At 37.1% G+C, this 27,879-nt stretch overlaps 1 protein-coding gene across 3 annotated transcripts in view; it reads right to left on the reverse strand.

The window, feature by feature from the left end:
• Positions 1-25,938, reverse strand: part of Hcs (holocarboxylase synthetase-like protein) — a 49,869-nt gene extending 23,931 nt beyond the window's left edge. Inside the window, exons 1-8 of one of the 3 annotated variants that reach the window (XM_083123739.1) lie at positions 25,872-25,938; positions 15,290-15,471; positions 14,041-14,162; positions 12,544-12,708; positions 11,828-11,981; positions 9,870-9,983; positions 4,855-5,485; positions 1,019-1,369 (exon numbers count right to left, since the gene is read on the reverse strand). In XM_083123739.1, the coding sequence (XP_082979865.1) occupies positions 1,019-1,369; positions 4,855-5,485; positions 9,870-9,983; positions 11,828-11,981; positions 12,544-12,708; positions 14,041-14,162; positions 15,290-15,431 (1,679 nt within the window). In that variant the 5' untranslated portion in view covers positions 15,432-15,471; positions 25,872-25,938. Of the gene's footprint in view, positions 1-1,018; positions 1,370-4,854; positions 5,486-9,869; positions 9,984-11,827; positions 11,982-12,543; positions 12,709-14,040; positions 14,163-15,289; positions 15,472-23,584; positions 23,653-25,711; positions 25,806-25,871 lie in introns of those variants that run through there. The other 2 variants (XM_083123740.1, XM_083123741.1) reach the window with 2 other exon arrangements.
• Between the last annotated feature and the right edge of the window lie 1,941 nt (positions 25,939-27,879).

Below are 27,879 nucleotides of genomic sequence, written 5' to 3' on the forward strand. Positions count from 1 at the left end.
AATATCTTGATTGTAGAGTTACAAAATGAAAGTGAACGAATGGATCAAGAAAATCTGAGATCCAGGGCAGTGGAAGGTGATTGTTGAGGAGGCCAAATCTCATCTAGGGCTGTAGCACAGAGCGGTAGGTAGGATCAAACATACCCACCCCCTTTTGTTCAATATAGGTCAGAATGTACATTTTATGGTAATTGGGACTGAACCTACAGTGTAAAGTAGAATCAAAAACACCATGCAACATGCCTCCACAGGAGATCGAACCCAGGACTCTTTGATTACAAGGCAGCAGCATTACCACTACACCATCAGAAGACTCAAAGGGTCCACATGTTTGAGTAAGCAGAAGGAAATGTGAGAAAATGTTTTATTGAATAAAACTAAATTATACACACATATGATCTGAATTACAGAATATTATTGGTTTGTCTCTCCGATACAGCCCTCCTGTAAAATCATAATTTACAGTATAAAACATACAATCTTTCCTGAATTCACGCCAGGAGGAGCGATGGTGCATGCGCAGAGTGCCGAAGAATAGAGATAAGCAGCAGACCAACGTGCCTGAGCTCATTCGAGTGCAAACCAGTATGGCAGAAAGACGTGTGCTGGAAACGTGGTCACAAATGGAAGTTCGTCACGCTATTGCCACACACTAAGCAAACTGAAGTCTGCCATTTGACGCAAGAGACTAGGGCTCTTAAGTCGAGGGGTTTTGTCCTTGGACGACAATGCAAAACCCCACACAGTAAGGGTCACTGCAGAACACATTTGTCATCTTGAATGGGAGAGATTGAATCACCTGGCATACAGCCCTGAGCTTGCCCCATCAGACATCCACCTTTTTCCTGAGTTGAAGTCAGCTCTATCGGGATGTCACTTTGAAAGCAAAAAAGAGGTGGAACAAAAGATTGTATTTTGTTATGAGATTGTATTCTTCTGTTTGTAATAAAGCTTCCCTGTGAAAAAAAATGATGAAACTTACTTTCGGAATGTCCCTCGTATCTACACAATCACTTACCTGTCTTTTAAGTCAGTTGGACCTTTTGCATCTACTATGTCATGTGAAAATTTCTGCTTCCTAGGCGAGTCAATGTAGCAAAATATATGATGCATCAATCTAACGTTCTTCCAGTTCTTGTAAGAAAATCGGACCAATTCGTTTTCCCGTACTTCAGCTGTGCGGAATGTTGGAAGCACAAGGTGGAGGAAGTCGGAACAGATGCAAAGGATCTTCCCTCCACTCAGCAGATAGGATATGAAGGATTGTGCGAGGGAGTCTGGAATGCTCCCTGCAATCACTAGAAGGCATGCGTTGTCCTGCCAGGGGGTGGTCATTATCCGCTCAGTATTAATACTGTATACCAGGTACCTGAAATACAATGTTACACTGAAGGGCATAATTGATAAAGAGACATCACCAAACTAGATACTAGTGTTCAATGTGTACTCTTCATGCAATGCATTAAACTTGAATAAAAATAAAGAGGGCCACGCATGAAAATTTTATAAATATCAGTACTTATAGTGTTAGTATTAAGATACAAAACCAAGAACAGATCCTCGTAATTTCAGAACATGAACTACTTAAAAGTATATTTTTATATTTGTATTATACTTTCTTTCCTTGGCTATTAATATGGCCCTTAAAAATATCTAAGAAAATAAAGAACGATCACACACACACACACTTTATATAATTTTATAATGATGATAATGTTAATTTTCATACACACATTCTTCATGAAATATATGAAATGTGTATTAAATAAAATGTCAACAATAGCTTTGGAGAAATTAAATTAACATTATAGTCTGTCCTCAATGGGTTTACAGCAATTGGGTCATCCATTATATCATCAATATTTCCCTACATTTTCTTTCTGCACTCCCTGCAAAATTTTAAAATCCAAATTCTTACTTAAGCTTACTACCATATAGAACTTCACTTCGGAAAGAGCTCAAGACTCATCAGTTTGACCCAACATTACTAATTCTGAAAATTGACAGGTCCATTAAACAATATATATTTATCACATTGGTACATCAACAGTATATGGCAGAAAACAGCAGCACTGAAAATCAATATACTGACTAGGGTGACCTACTCTCCCGTATTACAAAAAAATGGCTCTAATATTTCTCCCATATTTCATTAACAACCAAGCTCGTGAAATTTCAACTCATTCAGAGTTCAGTGAGCCATACAAAACTTCAAATCGATTGCAAGATCTTGCATATTTAACATTTGGCAGCTGGAAGTGGCTGATTCATGCTTAGTTCTGCAGCAGCAGTGGACAAATACATATAGTTTAGGACCAAGAACAGATACCACACTTAAAAAAATACAATGAAAAACATATAATTTATGAAATGTGTAAGTTTGTACACATGGGTCAATATGAAATTTTTCTGATACTGAATACGTGCACATTTAAAATGCACCAGTACTGATAACTGGTATTTACCAATTCACTCTAAAATTACAAATGTTCCAAGAGAACCCGAATGCATCCTTCACCCTCTTAATCTCTCATACCATTAGTCTGATGGGATGTAAAATACTTCAATTAGATTTTTTTTTAAATATTCACACCAACTTATATTTTAGTTTTTCTTGTATGTACGCATTGCTTGCATGATAGAATTATTTTCCTGTAGTTTACGGTTATTACAAGCATAAGAAAACAGTTTTTTCTTTGTGACGTTTCAGGAGAACACACGCTCCTTTCATCAGACATTTATTTTCATTTTGACTAAAGATACAGTTATAACAATGGTTAGTAATTTTTAAACAAAAAGAATCTGTTATATAATGGATGTTGTCAATGTCATTGCAGAAGAACACTGGAATAAATTAAATAATGAAAATGGTAACATAGATCCAGTGTGGAGTTTTCTTTTTCACAAATGGAGTAAGCCACCATCTTTAAAATTCAATGTAACAGAAAACATCAAGAGACTTTGTGAAAACAATGATGAATTTGAATTACCTGATGATATTTGGGATTCATAATTTAAAAAATTTTAAAATAAAAATAAAATAGACTGCTTTTTTCACAGTTAAGTTGCTATATTACAACAATGTAACATTGACAACATCCATTATATAACAGATTCTTTTTGTTTAAAAATTACTAACCATTGTTATAACTGTATCTTTAGTCAAAATGAAAATAAATGTCTGATGAAAGGAGCGTGTGTTCTCCTGAAACGTCACAAAGAAAAAACTGTTTTCTTATGCTTGTAATAACCGTAAACTACAGGAAAATAACTTATATTTTGAGTGATAGCCGAAAAAAAAAACCTCTGTTCTCTATCTCAATCATTTTGAAATGGAAATAAATCTGTGAATGAAATACATTGACTTCTATGGAAAACTAATATTGTACATTTTTTTTCTAATATTGCACTAGCTTCCTGTAGACTTAAAGACTCTTAATGAGCATTAAGACAAACTGGAGTGTAAGAACAAAACATAACCACCTGATAAGTATTTTCATTTTATAAAGCCATTGACTATGTGAAAAATCAGCATTGTAACTAGACTCGCAGGAAGATTGAAAGTACGCAAAGTAGGGATGGTATCAAAATGTTACTTGCAGTACCATGGTCTTGTCTCAAGTTGTAAATGCCTGTCTCATTCTTGGTCTTATCTTGATTTATAAACAGTCATCTCCACCTCGTCTCAAATCTCAAGATATAAACAACATATACAGTAAATCACCATATAAACTTTAACAGTGTATAGAAGTCATTTAGGCAATCAATATTTTGTTTGACATCTCATTTCAATGTTGAGAGCTCTTGAAAAATGGAATTTCACCCTGAATATATATACACAACTAGTCAGCACAAGCTCACAACTGACACTAAAGGACTGACTTTGTAATTACTATATATATATATATATATATATATATATATATATATATATATATATATACACACACACACACACTTCCGGTTCCGTCTTCTGTTTCTTCTCACACCGATGATGCTATAAATTAGCGAAAAAATTTTGAATTTTCCTACTGTCCGGTGAGTGTTTCCTTTTACCTTATTTGATTTTTATATATATATATATATATATATAAACATAAGAAATTATCTATCCATAAATAATTATGTGTGGTATGTCTGATGAACGAAAACAATCAAGTAAAATTGGTTTAGGTAAATTTTTCAATATCATAGCAAAATTGAATTACGAAGTTTCAATCTTGTTTCAATTCTACGAAAATGTCTCATCTCAAGGCCAGAAGGGTTTGGTCTCATTCTGATTTCGAGTTTCACAAGGCCATCTCAATCTCAGAACCACCCATAACACAAGGTACCAAATTGAGTAGTTCAATATAATACCAGTTAGGTTTCTAATACCCCCATGAGAATAATGCAGGTTGATATCTAACTAGATGACCGAAATGGGGTTTAACCTCAAAAAAAGAAACTGCATATTTAGACATTTACTTTACATATCTAAGGAATATTAATTATACATTTATATTCATAAAAATAACAACATAACAAAAAATGCACTTAACTGCAAGATCTTTATAGAAACATTGAATTAGTAAAATTATCAGATTTTCTTCCCCAAGATCTGCATTGGAAGGCAAATTAATATCTGGATATCTAATTCTGAATTGGATAAATTTTGCCTCCAACTTCAAGTTTATTCTCTAGGGCTTGCATAGAACTCTCAGAATGGTTCATCAGTACAATGATGCAAAATTTTGATGAGAGATCTGCAAAGTAAACCTTCATCAGTCAGTGTAAAAGATTTTGAATCCTTATTGAGGTGAGCCCAATGTGAAATAATACAAAAACACACACAAATAGAAATAAATTACTCACTTATATCTATCTAGAGTTGATTGCATTACGGAGGTAACATTTTCCAGTGCCTCACCACTTTCAGAAGAGTATATCAACACATTCGGTGGTTTCATCATTGGCATTTTGAGAGTCTTTATTGCTGCTCTTGATATAGGTTTGATCATTGACGTAATTGAACCGGCTGAAGTCTTTGAAAGAGGAGCCTTCACCACCGACCCGGCAGATGCTGTGCTCGCCGAGCCGAGAGATCCTATGGAATCACTGCTTCGTTCTCTCTCTCCATCGAACTGTTCATCCCCGATGCTTAGTTTCGGAGACTCCTTTTTCAAGTGCTGACTGTTTCTGTGGATAGGCGATGCACCTGTATTAACCTTTGGGGACTCTGTTTCTTTCGGACTCTTCTCGCCCGTCGGCACCTCCTGAACTGATTTTAATAAGTTCACCTTAGAGTCTGCTTTGCTAACACTTATAGATTCAAGAGAAGACGCTGCCGACAGCTTTATTGTGCTGATCATATCCGCGGTAATCTCAAAGCCGCCGTCTGTGCTCACAGCTCTCTCTGCTGCCACACTGATGGTCTGCAGGAGATCCACGTGGGAGAGCCACTGAGACGGAGACATCAACCATGTTGGAGACGTGGATGAGGGCACTGGGTGGAAAGCAATTTTAGAGAAAAATTAGAACTACAATCAATCATTTACTTACCCATTGACATAAACTACTCTTCACACAAAAGGTATTGTACGTATTGTATCTAAAATAATCTTTAGAGTGAAATCTTAGGGAGAAAAATGTGAAAAATTCAGGCTTGACCAGGATGCAAACATGGGTCTATGGTATACTGTGGAATTGCTCTATCGACAGATATGGAGCCAGTCCTGATTTTTGCTTCCTCTGTTCTATCTGTGTGGCAGTTGTGTCATCCAGTGATAAGGTATAATACAGGGTGATTCAGAATTCCTATTACACACTTCTAGGGGTTGTAGAGGGGACTTAGTAGATCAAGTTTTGATAAGGAACCCATGTCCGGAAACGTACTGTTTTGGTACTACACAGATGACAAGATCACATAATTTCACATTTCCATCATTATCTAATCGGGCAAAAATAATGTGTTTGAGTGACATGATGCAGAAAACACTCTGCATACAGACGTTGTGCACCTCCAGCATTACGCCCAGCTTCATCATAAATTAACAACATGTCTGTGTTCTCGGCAAACATGTATTCAACCAGACTGTACTGTCTTCCGCAACGAATGAATAGCAACTGACGTGAAGGTCGAAGCACACCGGATTGTTAACAGAGGACGTTGGAACCAGCACACATGACATCAGGTGACTGAAGACGTCGCCCTCTGTCAATATGGGTTGCCTACCGTGAAGCGGGAGATGTGAAATTATGTGATCTTGTCATCTGTGTAGTGCGTTTATGGACATGAGTTTCTTAACAAAACTTGATCTACTAAGTCCCCTCTACAACCCATAAAAGTGTGTAATACGAATTCTGAATCACCCTGTATTCAGCTCCATGCAGGAAGATGCTTGACATCAACAACATCATGACTTATCACTGGATTGGACCTACAGTTTAAAGTGGGATCCGAACCACTATGTATGTGCCTCCAACAGGTAATGAACCCAGGACCACCCTTTAGTACAATGTGGCATTACCACTATGTTATCAAGGGAGGACCCTCTTCCCTCCCCCCTCCCCCCTCACATGTAGAGGTACCGAGACAGGAGGGAGAACTTTTGAAAGAGAAAGAATGAAAAGTTTTCTAAGGAAAATAAAGCATAATCTAAAAATAATTGACCATCAATATGATGATGGTTGGTGAAGCTTTGAATACGTTAACTGCCCATTACCTGCCTGAAGACAAAGGAAAATTATACAAGGACAAACTTGTTTACTTCCATCATGAAGAGGAATGCATGTTGCCTTGAGCAAGTTAATGAAAGTGACAACTTTCCATTTCACCTTTTGTTGGCCATAGAAACCAAAAAGTTATTTATAAACCTTGGTAATGGGATGTCTGATAAGTCTGAGAGGTCTTGTCTGTATTTGAACACCAGCTACTTTTAATGTGGAGCTTTTTGTACTTCTGTTTGGGCATGCTAATGGTATGAAACTGTGAAAGGCAATAAAAGTTTTCATACATGGAAAGGTTACATTGTTAGGAAGAGGTGACAATTGTTTCAAATTGAATACATAAATTTTTATCTATATTAAAAGAACAAATGGTTATAAAAAGTCATTTTGTCTCATATAAATTTACAATATTACAGCAAAATATCTCATTTGTTGCGAGGGGAATTCAAAAGAAACCGGAATCCTTCTCTGGTTGGCAGGCACAATGTAGAACATTTTTCCACCACTAGATGCCTCTTCATCTGTCTGCCGACTGGCACCGTCGAGTGAAATAGTGATTTTTTTTTTGTTTAATTTACAAGTAGTTTTCCTGCTTCAGGAATGGTGAATTGTCGCTTGCAGACCAACCTCGCTCAGGGTGACCCTTGACCTCCCGAATGGACGAAAACATAGCGAGAATTTGTGACCTGATCTCAGAATTCGTTCCTAATGGTGAAACTGTTAACCAGACACTTTACCTAGAAGTTCTGAAATGTTTGCGTGACGAGAGCCGAAAACGTCCCGAGTTGTGGCAAAGTGGCGAGTGGTGGATTCACGATAACGTGCCAGCGCACAAAGCCTTGAGTGTAAAACAATTTTTAACCAAAAACAGCATGACCCAGCTCATCCAGCTGCCATATTCACCCAATCTAGTTCCCTGCAACTTCTTTTTATTCCCCCGAATGAAAAAAAGTCCTCAAAGGAAAGCATTTTGCGGACGTGGAAAAGGTGAAGAAAAAAACGACGGAGGCATTAAAAGGCATCACTTTGCAAGTGTTTCAGGACTGCTTCGAAATGTGGAAAACATGTTTAGCCGGTGCATTGCATCAAATGGACAGTACTCTGGAGGAGATTAAATTTGAAACAACCTAAAAATAAATACATATTTCTTTATTTCAAAATTTCTGTTTTTTTTGGGTCCCCCTTGTAGCTAGAATTAGGCTAAGTGTGCAAGAACATGAGTAACTTCTTCAATCACTGTAAAAATATACATGTATAACAACAGTGAAGAACCAGGTGATGTTTACTTGCTACAAGATAAATTTAAAAAAAGAAAATACAAGACATGCCATTCCTAAATTAGCAATCTGTAGAGTGATGATGAAGATGAAACACGAGTCTTGTGGACAGAGCAGCCAATTTTCCCTATGCATATCATGTGATTCATTGTCAATGCATTAATAGTAAAGAATGCAACATATGAAATGGTGACTGAACACGGCTTAATCTTTTATTATTTCTCTTGTAGTCTATGGTTGTTAAAAGCATAAAAACAGTTTCTTGTTGTGATGTTTCAGAAGAACAAACTTATACTACACGAAAAATAAGCACCACGTACATCCAAGAAAAATTAATTTGTCATTTTCGATTCCATGATATTACTTCTTGTATTAATGATACATTATATGGCTATGCATATTTATAGGTGTAGCTTAATAATAATTTGATTCAATTACAGTTAATTAAGTCCACTTACTTAAAAATATGACACCAAAATTGAGGATTCCCTGAAATATTAGGAGCATCCAGAAAGTAAGTTTCCCTGGGGTCGTGCACAAAAAGGAAACATTATTTCATTCAATGATTTATTGCCACAGATACAGAACTTATCCAGTTACTTGTCAACATAAATCCTGCCAGAATTCAGGCACTTGTCATAGTGTGGAACTAACTTCTGTATACCTGCATCGTAGAAGTCCACCGCCTGGGTGCCGAACCACTGTGTGACAGAAGTCTGAACCTCTTCGTCGATGAGAAAATGTTGGCTGGACAGGAACTTTTTCAGGTGCAAGAACAGGTGGTAATCACTGGGAGCGAGATCCGGGCTGTACAATGGATGATCGAACACCTCCAAACCGAACTTGTCCAGAAGGGCTGCAGTGCGTGTAGCCACGTGCAGCTTCGCATTGTCATGCAGCAAGATCACCCCGGCACTGAGCTTACCGCGTCGCTTATTCTGAATGGCTCGTCGCAATCTCCCCAGTGTTTCACAGTAACGGTTAGCGTTCACAGTCTCACCTCTGGGCTGAAACTCTATGAGCAGAATGCCTTGTCTGTCCCAGAACACCGTAAACATCACAGTCTGTTTGAACTTTGTCCTGCATGGGGATCCACTGTGATGCCAATGCATGGACTGCTGCTTGCTTTCTAGGGTGCTGTATGCAACCCACGTTTCATCCCCAGTGATGATCCGGTTGAGAAAATCGTCATCATCATGGTAACGCTGCAGAAATGTCAGCGCCGTGCCCATGCATTTTCCTTTGTGTTCGGGCATCAGCTGTTTCGGCACCCACCGGGCACACAATTTCCTGAACAATCGGCCTTTGGTAACAATGTCGTGCAACAATGACCGAGAAATCTGCAGGAAATAGCTGCTGAGTTCAGTGATCGTGATGCGACGATCCTCAAATATGAGCTGCTGCACCTGCTCCACAAGCTCGTCCATAACGGTGGATGGCCGCCCACTGTGCTCATCATGATGCACATTTTGCCGGCCTTCAGTAAATGTCCTGCACCAACGACGCACCATCTGCTTGCTCATGACGTCTGGCCCATACACCTGGCACAGCTGACAATGAATTTCGATCGGCTGTATGTTTTGATCACCGATCGAACCTCGCACATGGTGGGAGATGAAATAAGAGCCACCATGTTTCATCGCTGCCGCGACGCTACTGAGGACTTTCGGAAGGCGTCTTCTAGGACATTCACTAGCCAGGGCATGTCTCTCTCACGCATGTGCAAAACCAGTTCCAATACACATGGCCTGCCACCTGTGGGCGAGTGGGAAGCTTACTTTCTGGATGAGCCTAATATGTTGAAAGAATAATATAATAATATTCAATTAACTGGTATGTAAAATATCCTCAAATTCATTTCAACCAGGTCAATCAAGTAAATACCTGAATTTAATCGTTCCAAGCTGCCAACTGAAACACTGTTTCGTCCAGAGATGCGATTGAATGGAAAATCGTCTGCATTCCTTATTACACATGGATAGCCTTCCAGCTCAACAGCTATAAATATTAATATAAAATTAATGTCAACTGTTATTATATTTAATAATTGTTATTATAAAGTATCACAGCATAAAAATTTCCCTGTCCATTCACCAAGCCGAGCAAATTTTCAAAAGTTTTGTTAAGTAATGTTTTAAGTCAACCATAATGAAACACAAACTAACATTGGATAATTACTAGGGAACGGAATTTAAGTGGAGCATCTTTCCAAAAGTATAGCTGTTTTCATACCAATCGTTTTGAGATATGTATTTTAGGACACGAAATAAAGTAAATGAACACTTTGTTGCACCTTTTCATGAGATTAGCACATTTATCCCCTTTTTACCCCCTCTTTGATGCTCCAGCACCTTTTCCTTCCTTTTCTTTCATGTTTTGTTAAGAAATTGGACAGAAAAATAAATTATTTTTGCTCTTCTTGAGCAGCTACATAAAATCCTAGTCTCATTTTGTAGAACAGAACGAGCACTACACGATGGTAAAACATAAATTATATATGGCTAATTACTAATTGTTATTTCATACACTGTTTAATAAAGAATGTTAATGTAACTGGTTTAGATCTGAAAAAAGGCATTTTATCAGCACTTTTTTGAAAATTTCAGAACCTTTTTTTCCCTTTCCTGACCATAATTTTGCACCTTTAAATCTGTTCCCTATACGATGCCACCAAGTTGGTTTCACAAAATAATGGGGTTGAGCTGAAATAAATTTTTTGCCGGTATCAATAAAGTGCCAATATAAAGTTTAGTGATACTGATAACTGGTATTCTCATATTCCTTGAAGAACATGAATAGTTCACCAATGTCATTATTTGATACATGTAACTGGACAACTGCATTTGAAAAAGAAACTGTGTATTTATAGGTACTTCGTAGAGCATTTGACTTATATGTCTATATTCATTAAAACAAAAACAAAAAGGTAGAATCTTACACTAAATTACAGGCTGATGTATAGATATATCACATTGGTAAAATTCTCGGAAATGTTACCAATAATCTATATCGGTCAATACTAATTCAGTAGCGATTACCAAAACATTGATAATATGCTTGCAGCTAAATGAAAAATATGCAATAGTCATCAACCTATACTTCTCGCACGATTATGCTATAGAATTATTAACTACTACAACATTTTTCATCAAATGTGAACTCTAGGATACAAATTACATCACTTAAGGTTCATTCCATGTAAAGTAGTCTAACACTAGTTGTGTGACTGTCTCTAAAAATTCCATTTTTTGTGTGTGTATTGATTGTTGGGAATTCAGAACAAGCCTAGTTTGATGTCTAATATTTTCTAATAACCAATGGTGGAAATTCTTGTTATATTGCAAGTGGAAATTTTTGCTATTTCAGAGCTGTGTGAAAATTATAAGTCTGATATGATTGTCCTGGCATGTGGTGCAGGGAATTTTTCAACATTCTTTTCAATAAGTACAGCCTATGATTACAGTACAACTAATACAAATTTCATTTTACCGTATTTTAGTTGATTTTCAAAAAAACTAAAATTTGAAGCAATTTAACCAAAAATGAGTAACAGTAGTCAAGATAATTCCTGCAAAACTATGAAACAGCAAAGACTGGCACGTGCAAAAAAATATTACATGTAAAAGATGAGAAACAAAAAGTAAAATTCAAAGCACACATATTCTGAACTAATAGAGGTAAAGGCAGCACAAAAAATTGAATGACAATTGATAATGATGATTCATCTTCAATTGAAATAAATAAAAGCCCAATAAGTTTCACGTAGGAAATAACTACAAATGAAAACATGCTGTGAACATTATGGAGTTTGAAATGTTAATTCGCTGAAGTGGCGTACTTACATTCAATTCTTACAACCTCCATTCCACCTTCTATGCACAATTTGCTCAGCATAAAGCCCAAACCTAATTTTGCAAAATGTTCTATGTCTGTTTCAAGTATCAGGCCAAAGTATTCTCTTGCCCTCCATGCCTTCAGATTTCCAAACTCGCAAACCTGCAATATGCAGAGTATGATAAACATAGATACCCTGTATTGTAGTACATATATACAACCATTACAGTATATACCACTCGCCTTTTAGAACCATTCAAACATTTTCAGACCTTTCTTTAGCTGTATCACAACTGAGGAAACCCTCAAGATTAGTGTGTACTTGCATGAAGAGGGAGCACAGTGTATACAGAGATGATGATGGGGGAAAAAACACCAATGTAAAAGAGAAGTAAACCATTTTAAAATCTCAAAAACATTACACTTCATACAGATGGTTATGAATTTCAGTAACATCCAGCTTAAAAATCAAATACATACTTACATTAACAGTGATTACAAACAAATAACAACTTATGGTTATAATAGTTTATAAGTAAAATTGGCAATAAGTTTATCAATCTGGTGTGTTATAAGGTGATAAAATACCATGCTTAATTTGTAAATAAGGAAAAAATATGAAATTTACGAACTGTGTACAATTCAAATACAGTACTAATACAATGCTTCATTACTATGTCACTGACATAAAATAGCATACACAATAAACACACAAGGAGTTTACCTGGCAATAATTTTCTCTGCTTAACTTCTGTGCATCTAAATATTCTGCTTCAATCAACACATGAAATTTACAGGTGTCCGATAATTTACTTTCACCCTGAATCTTCATGGGAAATAATGGCTTCTCAGCAAGGAAGTTCACCCACCTTAGCAAATTCACTTTTTGCTAAAAAGAAGGAAATTTTTGATGTCAGAATACTCTTTATAAAAAAAGGTAAACGTTGTAAGGGACTATAAAAGTATAATACTTTTCAGATGATGTACCATCTATTATCCAATTAAAAAGTATCGAGACTAGTTTGGACTACAATTAAAAATTAACCAGTGGACCTACGTAAAAAAAAAAGTTACATAAAAATTTAACTTATTCAATTCTGAATTAAGCTATGGTAACCACATTGTTTTTAGTATGCATTCGATTTTTTATAGTCATGAGAACAAAAAAGTGCTGGTTTCTTTGTATTTTCCAAACGACCTCTCTCTCTGAAATTCTATAAATAAAAAAACATGTGGTCCAATCACGATGCAATTTAAATACAGTGCAGACAGAATGGTTTTAAATACAATTCTTAGTTTTCAGATTTTTTAAATCAGCCAATAAAATCATCTTATCAATTTTCTGATAAAACTTTTTCTTAGTATTGGGTAGTCCTATAAATACAATCTTGGTCTTGTTTTGAAGCTCTTTGCAGCTGTTTTGAAAACCCATTATCATTGTCAATTCACAATGCAAAATCGATTTCATATAGATTTTTATTCAATGGGGTAAAGATGTGTGTTGATAGCGGTGTCAGCAAATATGCTGACTCGCAGTGACAGCCATCAGTTTCTGCAGTTCAACATGAGGTGTTGCCAAATTCAACACAAGTATATTGTAAGTATTTATGATATTTTGACTGTAAAGGCTTCCTTGATGGCGTAGTGGTAATGCTGTCACCTTGTAATCAAGAGGATGCCATGTTCAATACCTAGTGGAGGCACCAGACTTTAAACTGTAGCTCTGGTCTCCATAAACAAACTTTTGGTTGAAAATTGATAAAATATTTGCAAACATGTGGGTAAGCATCAGGTAATGGTGTTATGAAATGAAATGTGTGTACTCCGGTGTTACATTAGCGAGAAAGTATTATAAGACGTACGCGAGTTACTATAGTTATAACCGCGAAACTTACTTGTAAATGTTCTATTAATTTCAGTGGCCTCTGCCACCATCCACTTGGGAACTCGATGCTTTACTGTTGGGTTGACTTCCAGTTAGTGTTGTTTCCTTGCTTACCGCTAGGGGCGCTGGTGAAGCCATTTCGTCTGCTGCTCATGATGGGTTTGAGTATTTTGTTAACAGTTGAATTTCACTTACATGGCCTTTTTATAAATACTGCTCACATTCTAATAAATTTTTACGAACACTTTCTTCCATCCACAATAGTATGTGTATCAAGAAAATCACAGCACATGATACAGGGAGGGGATTATAATAAAAATTAAAAATAAATCTTACCCTTGGAAACACAGAGCACACCCGTCTCTCACCAATAGTCCACAATAAGTCTTCTATCTTTGCCTCATGGCAATTTAAGCAGGAACTGGAACTCAAGCTGGGGACATGAATTGTAATACCACCTGAAAGGAGTACAAGAATAATCTCAGTAGGCAAGTTACTATATTTTGTGGGACATGAGCAATAGCCCATTAGTAAATATTCTAATAATTTTACCAATCTGAAATTTAAACAGAAAATTTTCCAACATCAACAACTCTGGGAAATGAACCTAGGTGAATCACACACTACCAGCTGCACTACTGTAGCTACTGAAATCACAGTAAAGACGTTGAATGTTTTATAGCTAGAAGAACAGAAACCAGAGTTATAAGCACTAAAACTCTCTAAAATAGGTATTTAGAAAGGCAGTGTAAAATGAAAAATTCACCACAACAGGCTCGAACTTCTCACTACTTTTCTTGGCTGCAGTCTTATTGACTTCATTTGTTTTTTTTTATTTTATTGTATTATTTTCTTAATTTTCCATTACTTTTCTGTTACTTTTGGCTACTTGCAACAACAATGATGGATAACTTCAATTTTTGTACCACTTTTGGCTAATTTGCGAAGGTGGGTATGAGTGATGATATGATGAATGGACACTCACAAACATCCATGCCCCAAGCTGTGATTCGAACCCGGGACCCCTGGCATTGTAGTGTGATGTGCTAACTACTCTGCCACGGGGGTCAGCTGCAAGATAATGCATTTTTAAATGCAGTGGTTAAACATATTAACTTCGCAAGGCCAGTATCTCTGCTGGCATGACATTGTTTCCATAGCATATTATTGCTTTCAGTATTATATCAGCAAAAATTAACAAATAAAGAAAAAATAATTGCCAGTGGCAACTATGTTGCATGGCTTCATAGATACAATTTTAAAAAATGTCATTTTTTGAGGGATCATAATGTCGAAACAAGACCTAACCAAGCAAAGTATTCATCTTGATGTCCTTTATGCTCTGTGTTGGTTGGTGTGTACAGCAAAGCCCTGTGTATAGTTTTACATTCACAACTCTGTATTTTGTAACATTGTACTTGAAACAAAACATGTAAAATGAATGAAAACATATAATGTAAAATACCCAACATTCCAGATACTGGCTGCTTCAGATAGAAACACATTACAGCAATGAATTTTCGGATTTTATAAAAAGCACATGTAAACTAATAATATACCGTGCAAAACAAAAAAATTCCCTCACCTTCATTAGCACTAGGTTCACATACTCTGTACATCACTATGCTTGCATTGTGGCTAAGGAGCTCTGATATTCTCTTAGACAAAGAGCTAAGCCTCCATGACTGAATCCAGGTGGCAGCAGCATAATACAGTGTTAGAAGCATCCTGTACCTTCAGTTTGTTATCACATCATTACCATTAATCCTGAAAACACAAAAAAAAGGACATTAGCTGTGATAGAACATGCATTTATTTTTACGCTGTGTCTCCAACATCAACAGGAGAGCTTTCTTGTACACTTTAACAAATGTAAAATTTAATGACGAAAAGAATCTCTTGGATATCCGCAGGCTTCTGAGCTTCAAGAGCTAATGTCACTACCTTCTTCAGAAAATAAAATACAGGAATGCCTATGAACCTAGTATTATGTATTCACTATGTGCAGGGTCTGATGCAGGTGGTGCACCAATTGCACTGGGGTTGCCAACTTTTAAGAATAAAATTCCTGGAAATTTATTTAATCCTTTAGGTGAAAAAGTTCTTAAAGACTTATTTCCTGAATATCAGTTGTTCCCTATTTGTGGTCTTGCTACTGTGAATACAAACTTTTCAATTTCAATTTTATTACTCCATATAAATCATATACATTGGTATTTGGAGAGTTCAGTACAGTTCAGATAAAATATATAATTACAAAATTTCTATAATTTACAATCTAGATATTCACTAACACTATAATATTCCTTATTAATTAATAATTTTTAAAATTTGTTTTTGAAACTTGTCATATTTTCTGCTTTAATATCATTTGGTATGTTATTGAATATTTTAATTGCCATCTGTTTGGGTCCTTCTTGAACTAATGTTAGCCTGGTGAAATATCGCTTTAGAAGCTGTGTCTTTCGGGTATTATATATTATATATCTATTGAACTTAGAGTAATATTTTTTCTCGCATGTAATGCAATTTCATATATGTACAATGAAGGGAGGATTGATATTTTGTATTTCTTAAACAACGTTTTGCACGATTCCCGTGTCTTGATTCCTGCTATAATCCTGAACCAGCTTGATCAAAACAACATTGCAATGACAATTTGTAAGTAAACAAAACAAAATCAATATACAGGTACACAGACTCTTCTGCAGCCAAAACGCTATACAAAATTCTTTCAAAATGAGATAATATAAATTCATTTACAATTGCATCAATACTTTATTTCCCCCCCCCCCTTGCAACTCCGAACTGACCATGATTACAACATCATGAACACTGAAACACACTTAATCCCAGTGTAACATTCTACTAGTTAAATCTACATAATGAAAGAAATAAAGAAGTCTCAAGATTTTGATGCAACAATGTGTTTAGATTTTCTATTTCTCCCTCCTCTAAATTACTTAAATAATGACTAATTTTGTACATGTCTTCAAAATAATATTGTGTTTGGTTTGCCATAACAAATTTCTTCCCTCAGCAAATAAAAGAATACAAAAGGATATAATAATATAAATAAAACACTACATAAATCTTGTCATTCTGGGAGATAACAAAGATTGTCTGGGAGACCGGAAAAGGTAGTTTGATTCTGGAAGACTCCCAGCCATTCCGGGAGGGCTGAAAACCCGATTCACACTCCTGATCAACTGTCAAGACAGGCCAGGTCTAGTTCAAGTCAAATATCCCCATTGAAATTTTGATTCTCCCTGTGGTTATGTGATCCCAGTATTTGGAAGACTTGTTGATGATGTGAGTTGTGGTCAAGTCAATTCTATGGCCCTCGTTGATGAAATGTTCTGCTAATACTGATTTTTCCGGATGGAAATCTTGATATAGCTGACGTGTTCTTTGCAGTGTTGTCCACTTTATCCTCCTGCTATGTATGATGTATGTTTTACCAGAGGTGCAGCTGATACAGTAAACCTATGGTTGTCGTTAGTCCCAGATTGTTCTTTGAAGTTTGTAATCAGCTTCTGATTTTTGGGGGCAGTTCGTGAATATCTTGATGTGTTTTGAAAGAACTCTACTACTGACGATTGCAGATACGTTTCCAGTGTATAGGCTGACTGCTATCTTTTCATCATATTGGTTGTTTTGCATGTCTGGATTTCTTGAGGTGTTAGGTTTGTTGTTCCTATTGTGTATAACTCTCTCTAGTATTTTGTTTATAATGCTTTTTGAGTATCTAATCTACCCAAAGACTGTATGCAGATGACCTAATCTTGAAGGTACATATTGTGATATCCTGATGCAGTATTACGAATTTAAAAAAAACTACAAACATATATTAACAATTATATTTACTCTCAAAACACAAATATATGAAATTATAGAAACAATTTCCTAATAAAAAATATCTAAAATAGTAATAAGGTTTGTGAGGGTTTAGTGTTTATGATTCTGAGACAGGGTTCTATGTTCTAGGTTTTAAATGCTTGAAAAATCAATGCAAATGTGTTCCGTGGCCAGCTTCAACAAGTTCAAAAAACAATCTGCATAGTTGATCATCCCAACCCCCGTTACTCATGAGCAGGGAACGGAATTATATGTAGTAAAAATGTGCTAAATATGTAAATACATATTTAGTTATTTTCACCAAAATAAGTTACATATTAACTTAAAATTGTAAATATTTGCCTTTTTAATAATATAAGATGCTACACAATGACATTAACTGTACAACAACACAAAATGTGTTTTCATTTTCTGTTTCCAAAACAAAGAATGACAAAATTTTGTTGTGTTCACAGGTGAATATCCTTCTGTTGTCTCTCAAGATGGATTTATATTGACTAAAACTGCATTTAATATCGCAAGAAGTAATGGGAGTGTATTTCAAATTTGTCAGTTATTAGCAAGGAATTCACCCAACTCGTTCGGTCATACAGGAACATGTAGTTATTGTGCAAATATGGAGTATATGTAGTTATTGTGCAAATATGGAGTATATGTTGAGAAATGTTCTGAAATATGGAAACAATATGTAAAAATAACTACAATCTGTAAAATATGAGCCAAAACCTAATATATGTACAAATATGAAAAATAAAAAATAAATTTTTCGAGTCTATATGCCATGATGCGCAAAGATAATACAAAATATAACGGATTTCAGCTTCATAGATAAATATGTATTTACATATAAATCCATTCCCTGGTCATGACATAAGAGCAGAATGTTTCTTGCCCCATCCACTCTATTTACCAGATCTTTCGAGAGACTTCCACATCTTTTTTTTTTATTATTTTTGGTCATTGGATTGGAAAAAAAATCCACAAGAGACTTTCTGTGGAAACTATTCTCATTTGCCACACAAGAGAGGAGTTTTCATAAAAACGTAAATGGCATTGTGGAATATTGGCAGAAGGTTGTTGATTATGGTGAAGAGTATTTGGTGTAATGAAGGCTGCAACTGGACTAGCCAGGTGGTCTTTCAAGACTCAACAGAAACAACAGAACTTTTTGCAGAACTTCATCATTTCTTAGATATTGATTACGGACACACATAGGTTTACATTATTGACACACATTTGCAAATGAACATTCTCTGTGGAGAGCAGTACATTATCTAGCTTTATTGAAAATGGTGGTGAAACAATAGCATATGAAGTTACGTTATTATTTATTAGTTCAGCACAGGATACATTTCGCAATTATGTTGAACATACCTATACTATGCACACAAGAAAATAATTTATTTATTTATTTTTCAATAATGAACTCAACAGGCTGGCGCCCAGTTAGAGAGTTCAGAGATACAGGTTTTCATACATGCTTCAGTGACTGTTATTTGATATTGTTTTCATTACACAGTTTTTAAATTGTATATATGGCATAGAGAACAAATCAATTTTTTTGTTACGCTTTTCTAAGGCATTGTAGAGAATACTCATTCTCCAGATAGGGGATTTCTTGACAATGTTTGTTCGCGCTCTATTCACAAAAAAGGTTTGATGATTGGGTCGAGTCTTATTGTTAGGAACGCGTAATTTAAATTGTGAGATCCAATGAGGAGAGCGAAGTTTTCCATTATATATTTTCCAGAGCAGCAGCAGGTCGCGCACTGTCCTTCGATCGTCAAGCCTGTGCATTCGGAGCTCCTCTATTAGATTACTGTACGAATCAAATTTGTGATAAGTACCTTCAAGTTTATACTTCATATAACGTAACATCTTTGATTGTACTCGCTTTATTTTTGTAGTCTGTACTATACTGTCAGTGTTCCATACAACAGACCCGAATTCAAGTTTTGAACGCACTAATGAGTAATATAATACCTTAAGTGTTTGGGTGTCTCGAAAGTCTCTGCCCATTCTAATAATGAACCCGATAAGTTTGTAAGCGTTGCCTATTACTTTGTTAATATGGTGAGTGAAAGTTAGCTTAGAGTCAAAATATATTCCTAGGTCCTTTGCTGTTTCAGATTTTTTTAGATTGGTATTATTAAGTTTATATTGAAAATTTAAGATCGTTCTTTGTTTAGAATAAGTAACGGAATAGCATTTTGCTGCATTAAGAGAAAGACCGTCGCGCAAGCACCACGCACTCAACCTATTTATGTCTTGTTGTAGACACACACAGTCTTCAATATTTTTTATTCTTTGAAAGAATTTCAGGTCGTCTGCAAATAACAGTTTTCTAGAATTAATCAAATGTTCTGGTAAGTCGTTGATTAATAGAAGAAAGAGAAGAGGTCCTATGTTGGACCCTTGAGGTACTCCGGAACGTACTAGAAATTCGCTGGATGCGTGGCCTTTATACGAGACATATTGTTTTCTATTCATTAAATATGACGCCATAAGTTTCCTGAGGGGAAGGGAAAAGTTGAAAGTGCCCAATTTACTTAGTAGTACATCATGATTTACGGTGTCAAAGGCTTTGGAAAAATCAGTGTATATTACATCCACCTGCCCCCCATCATCTAACACCGTGCTTATATAATGCAGTTTCTCGCCAAGGTTTGTTTCTATTGAGCAGTTGGGCAGAAAGCCATGCTGGTATTCAGAAAAAGTTTCTTTGACATGGTTATATATGTGGCAATATAAGATTTGCTCAAATATTTTAGCAGGGGCAGATAAAAGAGCTATAGGACGATGGTTTTGAATGTTTCTGTTCTCCGAGGATTTCGGTACTGGACATACAGCAGTAACTTTCCACCGTTCGGGAAACTGCGTGGAAGATAATATCGCATTGTAGATAACAAAGAGTGGAATTTTTAAAATGTCTACACATCCTTTGAAGATGTAGGGTGGGATTTTGTCTGGCCCCGCCGATTTCTTTGGCTTTAATTTTTTTACAGCTGCTTCAATTTCAGACATACTGATCATCTGAATGTTGAGTGAATCTAGCGTTTTGCACTCTGTGTGCCCCGCCATGATCTCGAGGTTATACTTTGCCGTATTGTTTGCGTACACAGATTGAAAGTATTTCGCAAATTCATCAATGACGGTATTCAGGTTTAATATGGGTTCATTGTTTGAAGAAACTGGAAACTGTTTGTTTTGTACAACCAGAAAAGTGACGGGTCACTTTGAATATTGCTTTCGATGTCGAACAAGTAATTATTATGGGCGGATGATATTTCTTTTTTGATTGCTTTTCTGAGTTCTTTAAATTTGTTGGCATGGTGAACTGGGTTACCTACGTTTTGCTTCCATTTTTGATGGTGGTGAAGGGGTGGGGGGAGTCCTGCTGTTTCCGCCGAGGTAGACGACTTCCTTCTTTCCTGGAGACGATTGGGGTCCTTTGTTCGAAGTTGTTGCCAAATTTACTTGTGCGTCTCTGGAACTTGCTGGAAGTGGTTTTGACGGGACGTTGTAAGGGGATTTCAATTCTTCCAAAGTAAATGGTTTTCCATTTATGAGTAGCTTGTTATATTGCAATTTAGCATGTTGACCGCGAGCCTTTGCTTCTATAAGGTACGGTTTGAGTTCTGAATGTACCATCCGCGTTCGGCGCGTGTAGTCTTCTTGGATATAGACTGGTGTATTCTTGGCTCTGTAACTGTTCAATAAAATTTCCTCCCTCCTTTTATAAAATGCAAATTTAACAATTATTGGCCGGGTCCGTCCGTTTGGCCTGCCGAGACGATGCGCTCTGTCAATGTCGAAATCATCAGTATCAATTCCCATTTCCGTTGATAAAAACTCGCCGCGGTGGCTCAGTTGGTAACGCGTCTGACTACCATGCTAAAGGTCCCGGGTTCGATCCCCGGCCGGTTCAAATCCGGGAACTTTTCTAACGGTGGAAGCGGCCCCGGCGCCTACCCAGCGTCGAATAACATGGGTACCTGGAGGAAACCCTGGGGGGTAAAGGCGGTCAGGGGCGTGATGCTGATCACATCACCCCCATTAACGACCGGATCAAGAAAGTGTGGGGCGTTACCCCCACACGCCTTCACGGCGTGGTGCTATGCACAGGGGAACACTTTACCTTTTTTTTACCTTTTGTTGATAAAAACTCCCTTACCAAGTCTTCTGTTCTGGCCCATGTCTCCTCACGTTCCTCCCTTATGTTGTAGAAAACGAGGTTATTTCTTCTTGATTGACTTTCCAATCTATCTATAGCGTCCTCGTTCATTAGCACTTGTTGCTTAAGCCTGTCATTTTCTTGTCTCGTGTCATTCAGTTCCTTTGTGAGTTTGGATATTTCACCCTTCAATATGGCCGTATCTTTGGTCACTGAGTTAAGTTTTTCGTCCATGGAGTCAAGTTTTGCCATGACGTCCTCGATGGTGCAGGGGCCAGGATTCTCTTCCAAGCCACTCAACACTAATAACACCAGAGTAATCATGGCCACAAAAAGCAAATGCACTTCTTTAGCGGGGAGCTGCCCTCTCGCTTGCCCCGATTGGGGCCTCCACCTCCTGTTCCACGCACCTATAGCCAGGTGCCACTGCACAACACTGTTTCCCATTCAGTTACACTTCACTGTACTCAGGAGCTGCGCGAAAACACGTCCGTTCAACTCAGACTCAAAATTTCACAAAAAAAAAAAAAAAAAAAAAAAAAAAATCAAGTGAAGAGAATGGCAGAAACTGCTGAAGATGAGAAATCACACGATCACTGATCAGGTGTTCTAAATATTTACAAAGTAATTTTAATGCTAACATCCCCAAACTTAACCTGTCTAACGTAACAATGAAATCATTTAGGAATGTAATAAACCCAGCATAGGTCAACTATGTCGGAGTAACACCAATGTTCAATATGTGAGAGCAACACAAACACCTCCATTTATTTAAATTTAGTTGATCATTTTTTTGTTCTCAATATCATTTGTGGTTTGTTATGTGAATATTGCACATTGTTGTTTCGTCACGGCCAGTGTACTGTGGCTTGTGAATTTGAGTTTGATGGTAATTTTCAACGGCTGATACTTCACTGTTACTGTCATGATCACTTATGGCAGGCTGCTTCACATTACTGTTTTCTGAATAAAGAATATCGCACTGCTCCTCACGTACACTTTCATAGTATGTATGAGTATTGTCCATCATGAAAAAGTCACTTAAACATAAGAAGAAAAATACAATTCACGAAAACCAAAAATATACAAATGAAAAAAATAGTCCCACAGTAGGTCGACATGCGAGCATCACGCTAACATCTGACAATTTGTTGACATAATCAGGGCACAACTCCTACTAATGGAAGGAAACACTCCACCCTATTACATTTTCCCACCCGTAACAAAACAAAAGACAGCTAGATTGATTGATTGAGTGATTTAGGTCCACTTGATGCACAGTAAGGCTAATCAGGACTGGACCTACAGTTTAAAGCTCTAACATGTTGACCAATGGCAAGTTAAATACCTCTTCATACATAGGTCATGAGATACATTAGCAGTAGCAGTCCATACTAGATCACCTTCTGGTATATTTCAACCCTGGTGAGCAGAAAAAATAAAATACTGGTCACCTGCACGAAAAGAAAGGCACGCCAACAAAAGCTGATACACACCAACAACTGAAGAACGAGTGCTGATACACACCAACAACTGAAGAACGAGTGCATCAGTGTAATAGGCCAGTTTAAAACCTGGTGAAAATAGCTCAAAAGCTAGCTTCATCATCTGCAATATGTGCTTATACACATATAGAGTCCAAAAAAGAACAAGTATCGCAGATTAGTGGGAATGATTGTGAAAGAAAATTTGAAGTTTTCTGATAGTAATTAGCACTGTTTGCAGTTCCAACCAAAAGTCCATATTGGCGAACAGAAGCTAAAAAGGAAAAATGCCCATATGACATCGGGGTAACAATTGCATCTCCGAATAATGGATTTCTTCATTTTTACACAAGAAAGTACTTACTGATATGAGTTTTTCTACCATTTAAGACTGTTCCTGGAGGTATTTTCTTTCGTCGTTGAATGTGCTTGAGCAGGAATTCATGTGTTTTCACGAAAAATATCTCTCCGACGCACAATTGCCGTTGCTGTTCTTTTTCCTTCCTCTACGAGAGCCGGACGTTGCGCACGTTTGATGATGTTACCTCCTGTCAGTGTTTCCAGTCACGCCGTTGTTTTGCAAGAAGATGAAAAAACTAAATATACATTCTTGATATTACTACGACCCAAAATTTTAACGGTAACACTTTACTATACCTGAGACAGATTTCTTCAAATTTACAGGAGAAAGTACTTACGCAAATCATTTTCTGTAGCGTTGTTGATGTTTGGGAGTGTAATTTTGATTCATTTTAATGCGAATGCATGTGGTTTTGTACGAAAATCTATTTCCGACGCGCTATTGCTGTTGCCATTTGCTTCCTGCATGAGAGCACAATACGCTCTCGTATTGTCCGTATATGCTAAATTGAACGAAAAGAGTGCTAATGGAACCAAACCTAACAGGCCTAACCTAACCTAGTAGGCATACCTCGTCCCCGTGATGGTTTGTGGGGCTATCGTGTATTTTTGGGCTAACGTCAATGGTTTTTCTGGCTCAAGGAACGATCAACGGTAAGCTTTCGCCATGTTGTGTGTGGAAATAAACAAGAACAGTAAGTACTCATAAATGTAAGAAATATACATTACTTTCCTAACAAATTCAATTATTTCACCTAAATAAGTGTTCCGGAATGCAGAATAGTACGTTAGCAATGTAAAAAAGTGCGAAAGAAATCATTCCCAGGTGTCTCAGGTATAGTAAAGTAGTACCATTTTAACTATGTTTGCTGAACCGAACCTAACCTTGCCGGAAATGGTTAGTGGGGCTATCCGTGAATGGTTTTTGGGGCTATGCGTGAATGGTATTTAGGGCTATCCGTCAATGATGTGTGGGGCATTTTTTGGTTAAGAAGGTTGGAAACACTGTACACCCACTGATCCACGATGTTGTGACCGCCATATTGTGTATTACAGAAGCGAAAAAAGGACGAACAATAATTACTGTTATGGACATTATTTTCGTGAGAAAAGCAAAATAACTCACTACACAATGTTCCACAATGCACAATCAGTAAGTACGAAAGTAAAAAATGATGGGTACTAATCTGATATTCCCCGGACAGATTTCTTCATTTTTACAGAAGAAACTACTTACGGTAATAAGTTCCTGTAGCATTGTCTAACATCTGGAAAGTGTTTTGTGTGATGTGGGAATGTTTCATAGCAGAAATTCAACCATTAACGCATAGCCCCACAAACCATTTCCGGTAAGATTAGGTTAGGTAGGGTCACATATAGGTTACAATAGTTAAAAATTGGTTTCGAAAAAAATTTGCGTAGCCCCACACACCATTCTCACATAGCCCCACGAACCATTTGCGGAAACGTACGTTCTTCAGTTACAAAAACACTTTTTTTAAAAAAAAAAAAAAAACATTGCAATTACTTTCATAAAAAAAACGTGATTGCACCTTCAAGAATGTTCCGTGAAGCAGATGGGTAAGTACGAATGTCAAAAATTCACAAAACGAAAAAGTTATAGGTGTCCGGGGACTATCAGATTTTTACCAAATGACGAAATAAACGAGCGAGAGGAGTTGATCGGAGATGTATTTGATACCGAAATCGGAATTACACAATCGGGACTTTAGTCATAAAAAATAAATAATTACATGGTTAAATAACTGGCATACAGTATTCGGTTGGACTCAACTGTAGTTTTGCCTTGAGTGTACCTTTTAAAAGGAAAATAACGGATCCTTAATTGTATGAATGGAAGTTTCTCGCTCGGAAATGTATCCATAAACTGTTGTCTAATTAAAATAATACTAAAGAATTAGCTTTCGCTGGTGATGACCAAGTAGCCTAAATAACAGGATACGCATTCTGTTTCACACTTGGATGGAAATTCTACCACCGCAAAACTACAATAACATATGCATTACATTGGTGTGAAAGTAATGTTTTTATGACGGAGTAAGACAAACTTGTACAATACGCTCAGGCTTACATACGAATGTAATTTAATTTTAAATTTCCACATTCTTACTTTTTAAAAAATGCTGTTCATATCTTCAGTTGGTTAGGTCTACTGAGAGCAACCACTCGCGCGGTTACGCCTTACACTTTTTCATACACTTCTTACTTTATGAGATAACTTTTGAATTTGGAATAAATTATTAACTTCAACAACGCCTTTTCCCACTTACCTTCCTTAAGCACGCATTAATGCGAATGATAAACATTAATGGCAATGACCAGTTTGTCGGCTGCTTGCCTTCAGATACTTATTTGAAGTACATATTTGTGAAAATATCAAATATTATGCTCAACTATATACATTTACTTTTCGTACGATACATTGCACTTCGCACTATGCTCTACAAAAGTAAGCTGCCAAATATGAGAATTATTTACAATGATTGTATTTCATATAATCTTACTTTCTCTTACTGAAAATATATATAAATTTAGGCGAACTACCTGGTTCATAATTGAGCACAATTATTACAGCAGAAAACTTTCTGTTGTTCAATTAGGTACCCCAGCGGCAAAAGAAACAGTAGTGGCGAACTGTCCAGATCCATTTTAATTCGGTCTGTATTGCACAATATGATGATAATGAATTGAAATAAAGACGTCAATAAGCAGAGGGTAATGCCTGTTTCGCACCAACATAATTTCATTCCTTAAAACATCACAGGATGTAGAATAAAAAAGTAATGAAAGTAGCGGTGGGCAGTTTGCTGTTGACGTACGTACACTACTATTGAAAGATATGCAAACAAGGAAGTGAATCACGGCAAAATTTTCCCTTTCGAAATTGAAGTTTTTCCCTTCGTTGTGAACATGTCAGGCCTGTAGCAGGCAAGAGCTATCGGGTGCTCAGTCCCCCATGGCCATGACATAGGTAAAACTGATGGTGGATGGAAAGACAAGAAGGTGTATGCCAGGCCCGTAGCTAGAGGGGGGCAGCCTGCTCTGCCCGAAAAATACAGAACATATTCCTACCTGGAATTCTCACTAACCTTTACAATTATATTCTCTATTAGGCTATTCTAGCAACATAACAAAGACACTTATTGATTTTGTGATTTATTAAGGTGTGTGGGTAGTGTTGCCCACGAGACGAGACTTTAGCCGGTCTCGTCTCGTGGAAATGTTGTGAAATGCTGTCTCGTCTCGAAAATATTATTTTGTCTCGGGACACATGATCAATCTCGTCTCGTCTCGAATTTTTAAAAGCCTGTCCCGTCTCGTCCCGTGGGCAACACTATGTGTGGGATTCCGAATAATGTCGTACTAGGATTAGGGGGAGAAAATCCCTTCCTGATTCAGACTTCGGGAAATGATTTCGTAATTTTCAGTATCTAGAACAGATTTTGAGAAGTCTTGTATGAAAGGTGCCTAATGTGTTTGGATGTTTTTCTTGGATGTGTTGCTATGAAGTTTGAACTTCTTTATCTTATGTTTCCGAAGTCTACCTATTGGTAATAGTGTTTCATGTGATAGAGAGAGGGAGTGGATATTCGATTTTTGTTACTTAGCGTTGCTTTTCTGCCACTTCGAGCTGATCGTGACAATGAGTGATGAAATTGATGAAGAGACACTCACAACGTGCTGCAACCACAGCAGGGGTAAAAAAAAAAAGGTAAAGTGTTTCCCTGTGCTTAGCACCATGCCATGAAGGCGTATAGGGAGTGTGGGGGTAACGCCCCACACTTTCTTGATCCGGTCGTGAGTGGGGTTAATGTGATCAGCATTACGCCCCTGACCGCCTTTACCCCCAGGGTTTCCCCCAGGTACCCATGTCATTCGACCTTGGGTGGGCGCCGGGGCCGCTTCCAACGTTAGAAAAGTTCCCGGATTTCAACCGACCGGGGATCGAACCCCGGACCTTTAGCATGGTAGTCAGACGTGTTACTGACTGAGCCACTGCGGCCACAGCAGGTGACAGGGGCATTATCCCCCACCCCAATTTTAGTCGGAAGTCCAATCTAGGGGGGGGAGGCAAATATTGAAGTAAAGAAACGTGGTCTGAGACCTCCACGCTATAACAGGTGACGGCGGAACAGTGTGGGAGGGAGACCAGCAGTCGGTAGGTAAGCCAAGGCCCGTCAAGGTGCTGTAGAGCTGTGGGTTATGTTATGTTAAATGTAAATTACTATGTGGCTTATTGAGACATACCAAACGTATATCTTGTTGATTTTTCAAATA

Source organism: Lepisma saccharinum, chromosome 6, assembly GCF_977018435.1.
Source record: "Lepisma saccharinum chromosome 6, izLepSacc3.1, whole genome shotgun sequence".
NCBI lineage: Eukaryota > Metazoa > Arthropoda > Insecta > Zygentoma > Lepismatidae > Lepisma > Lepisma saccharinum.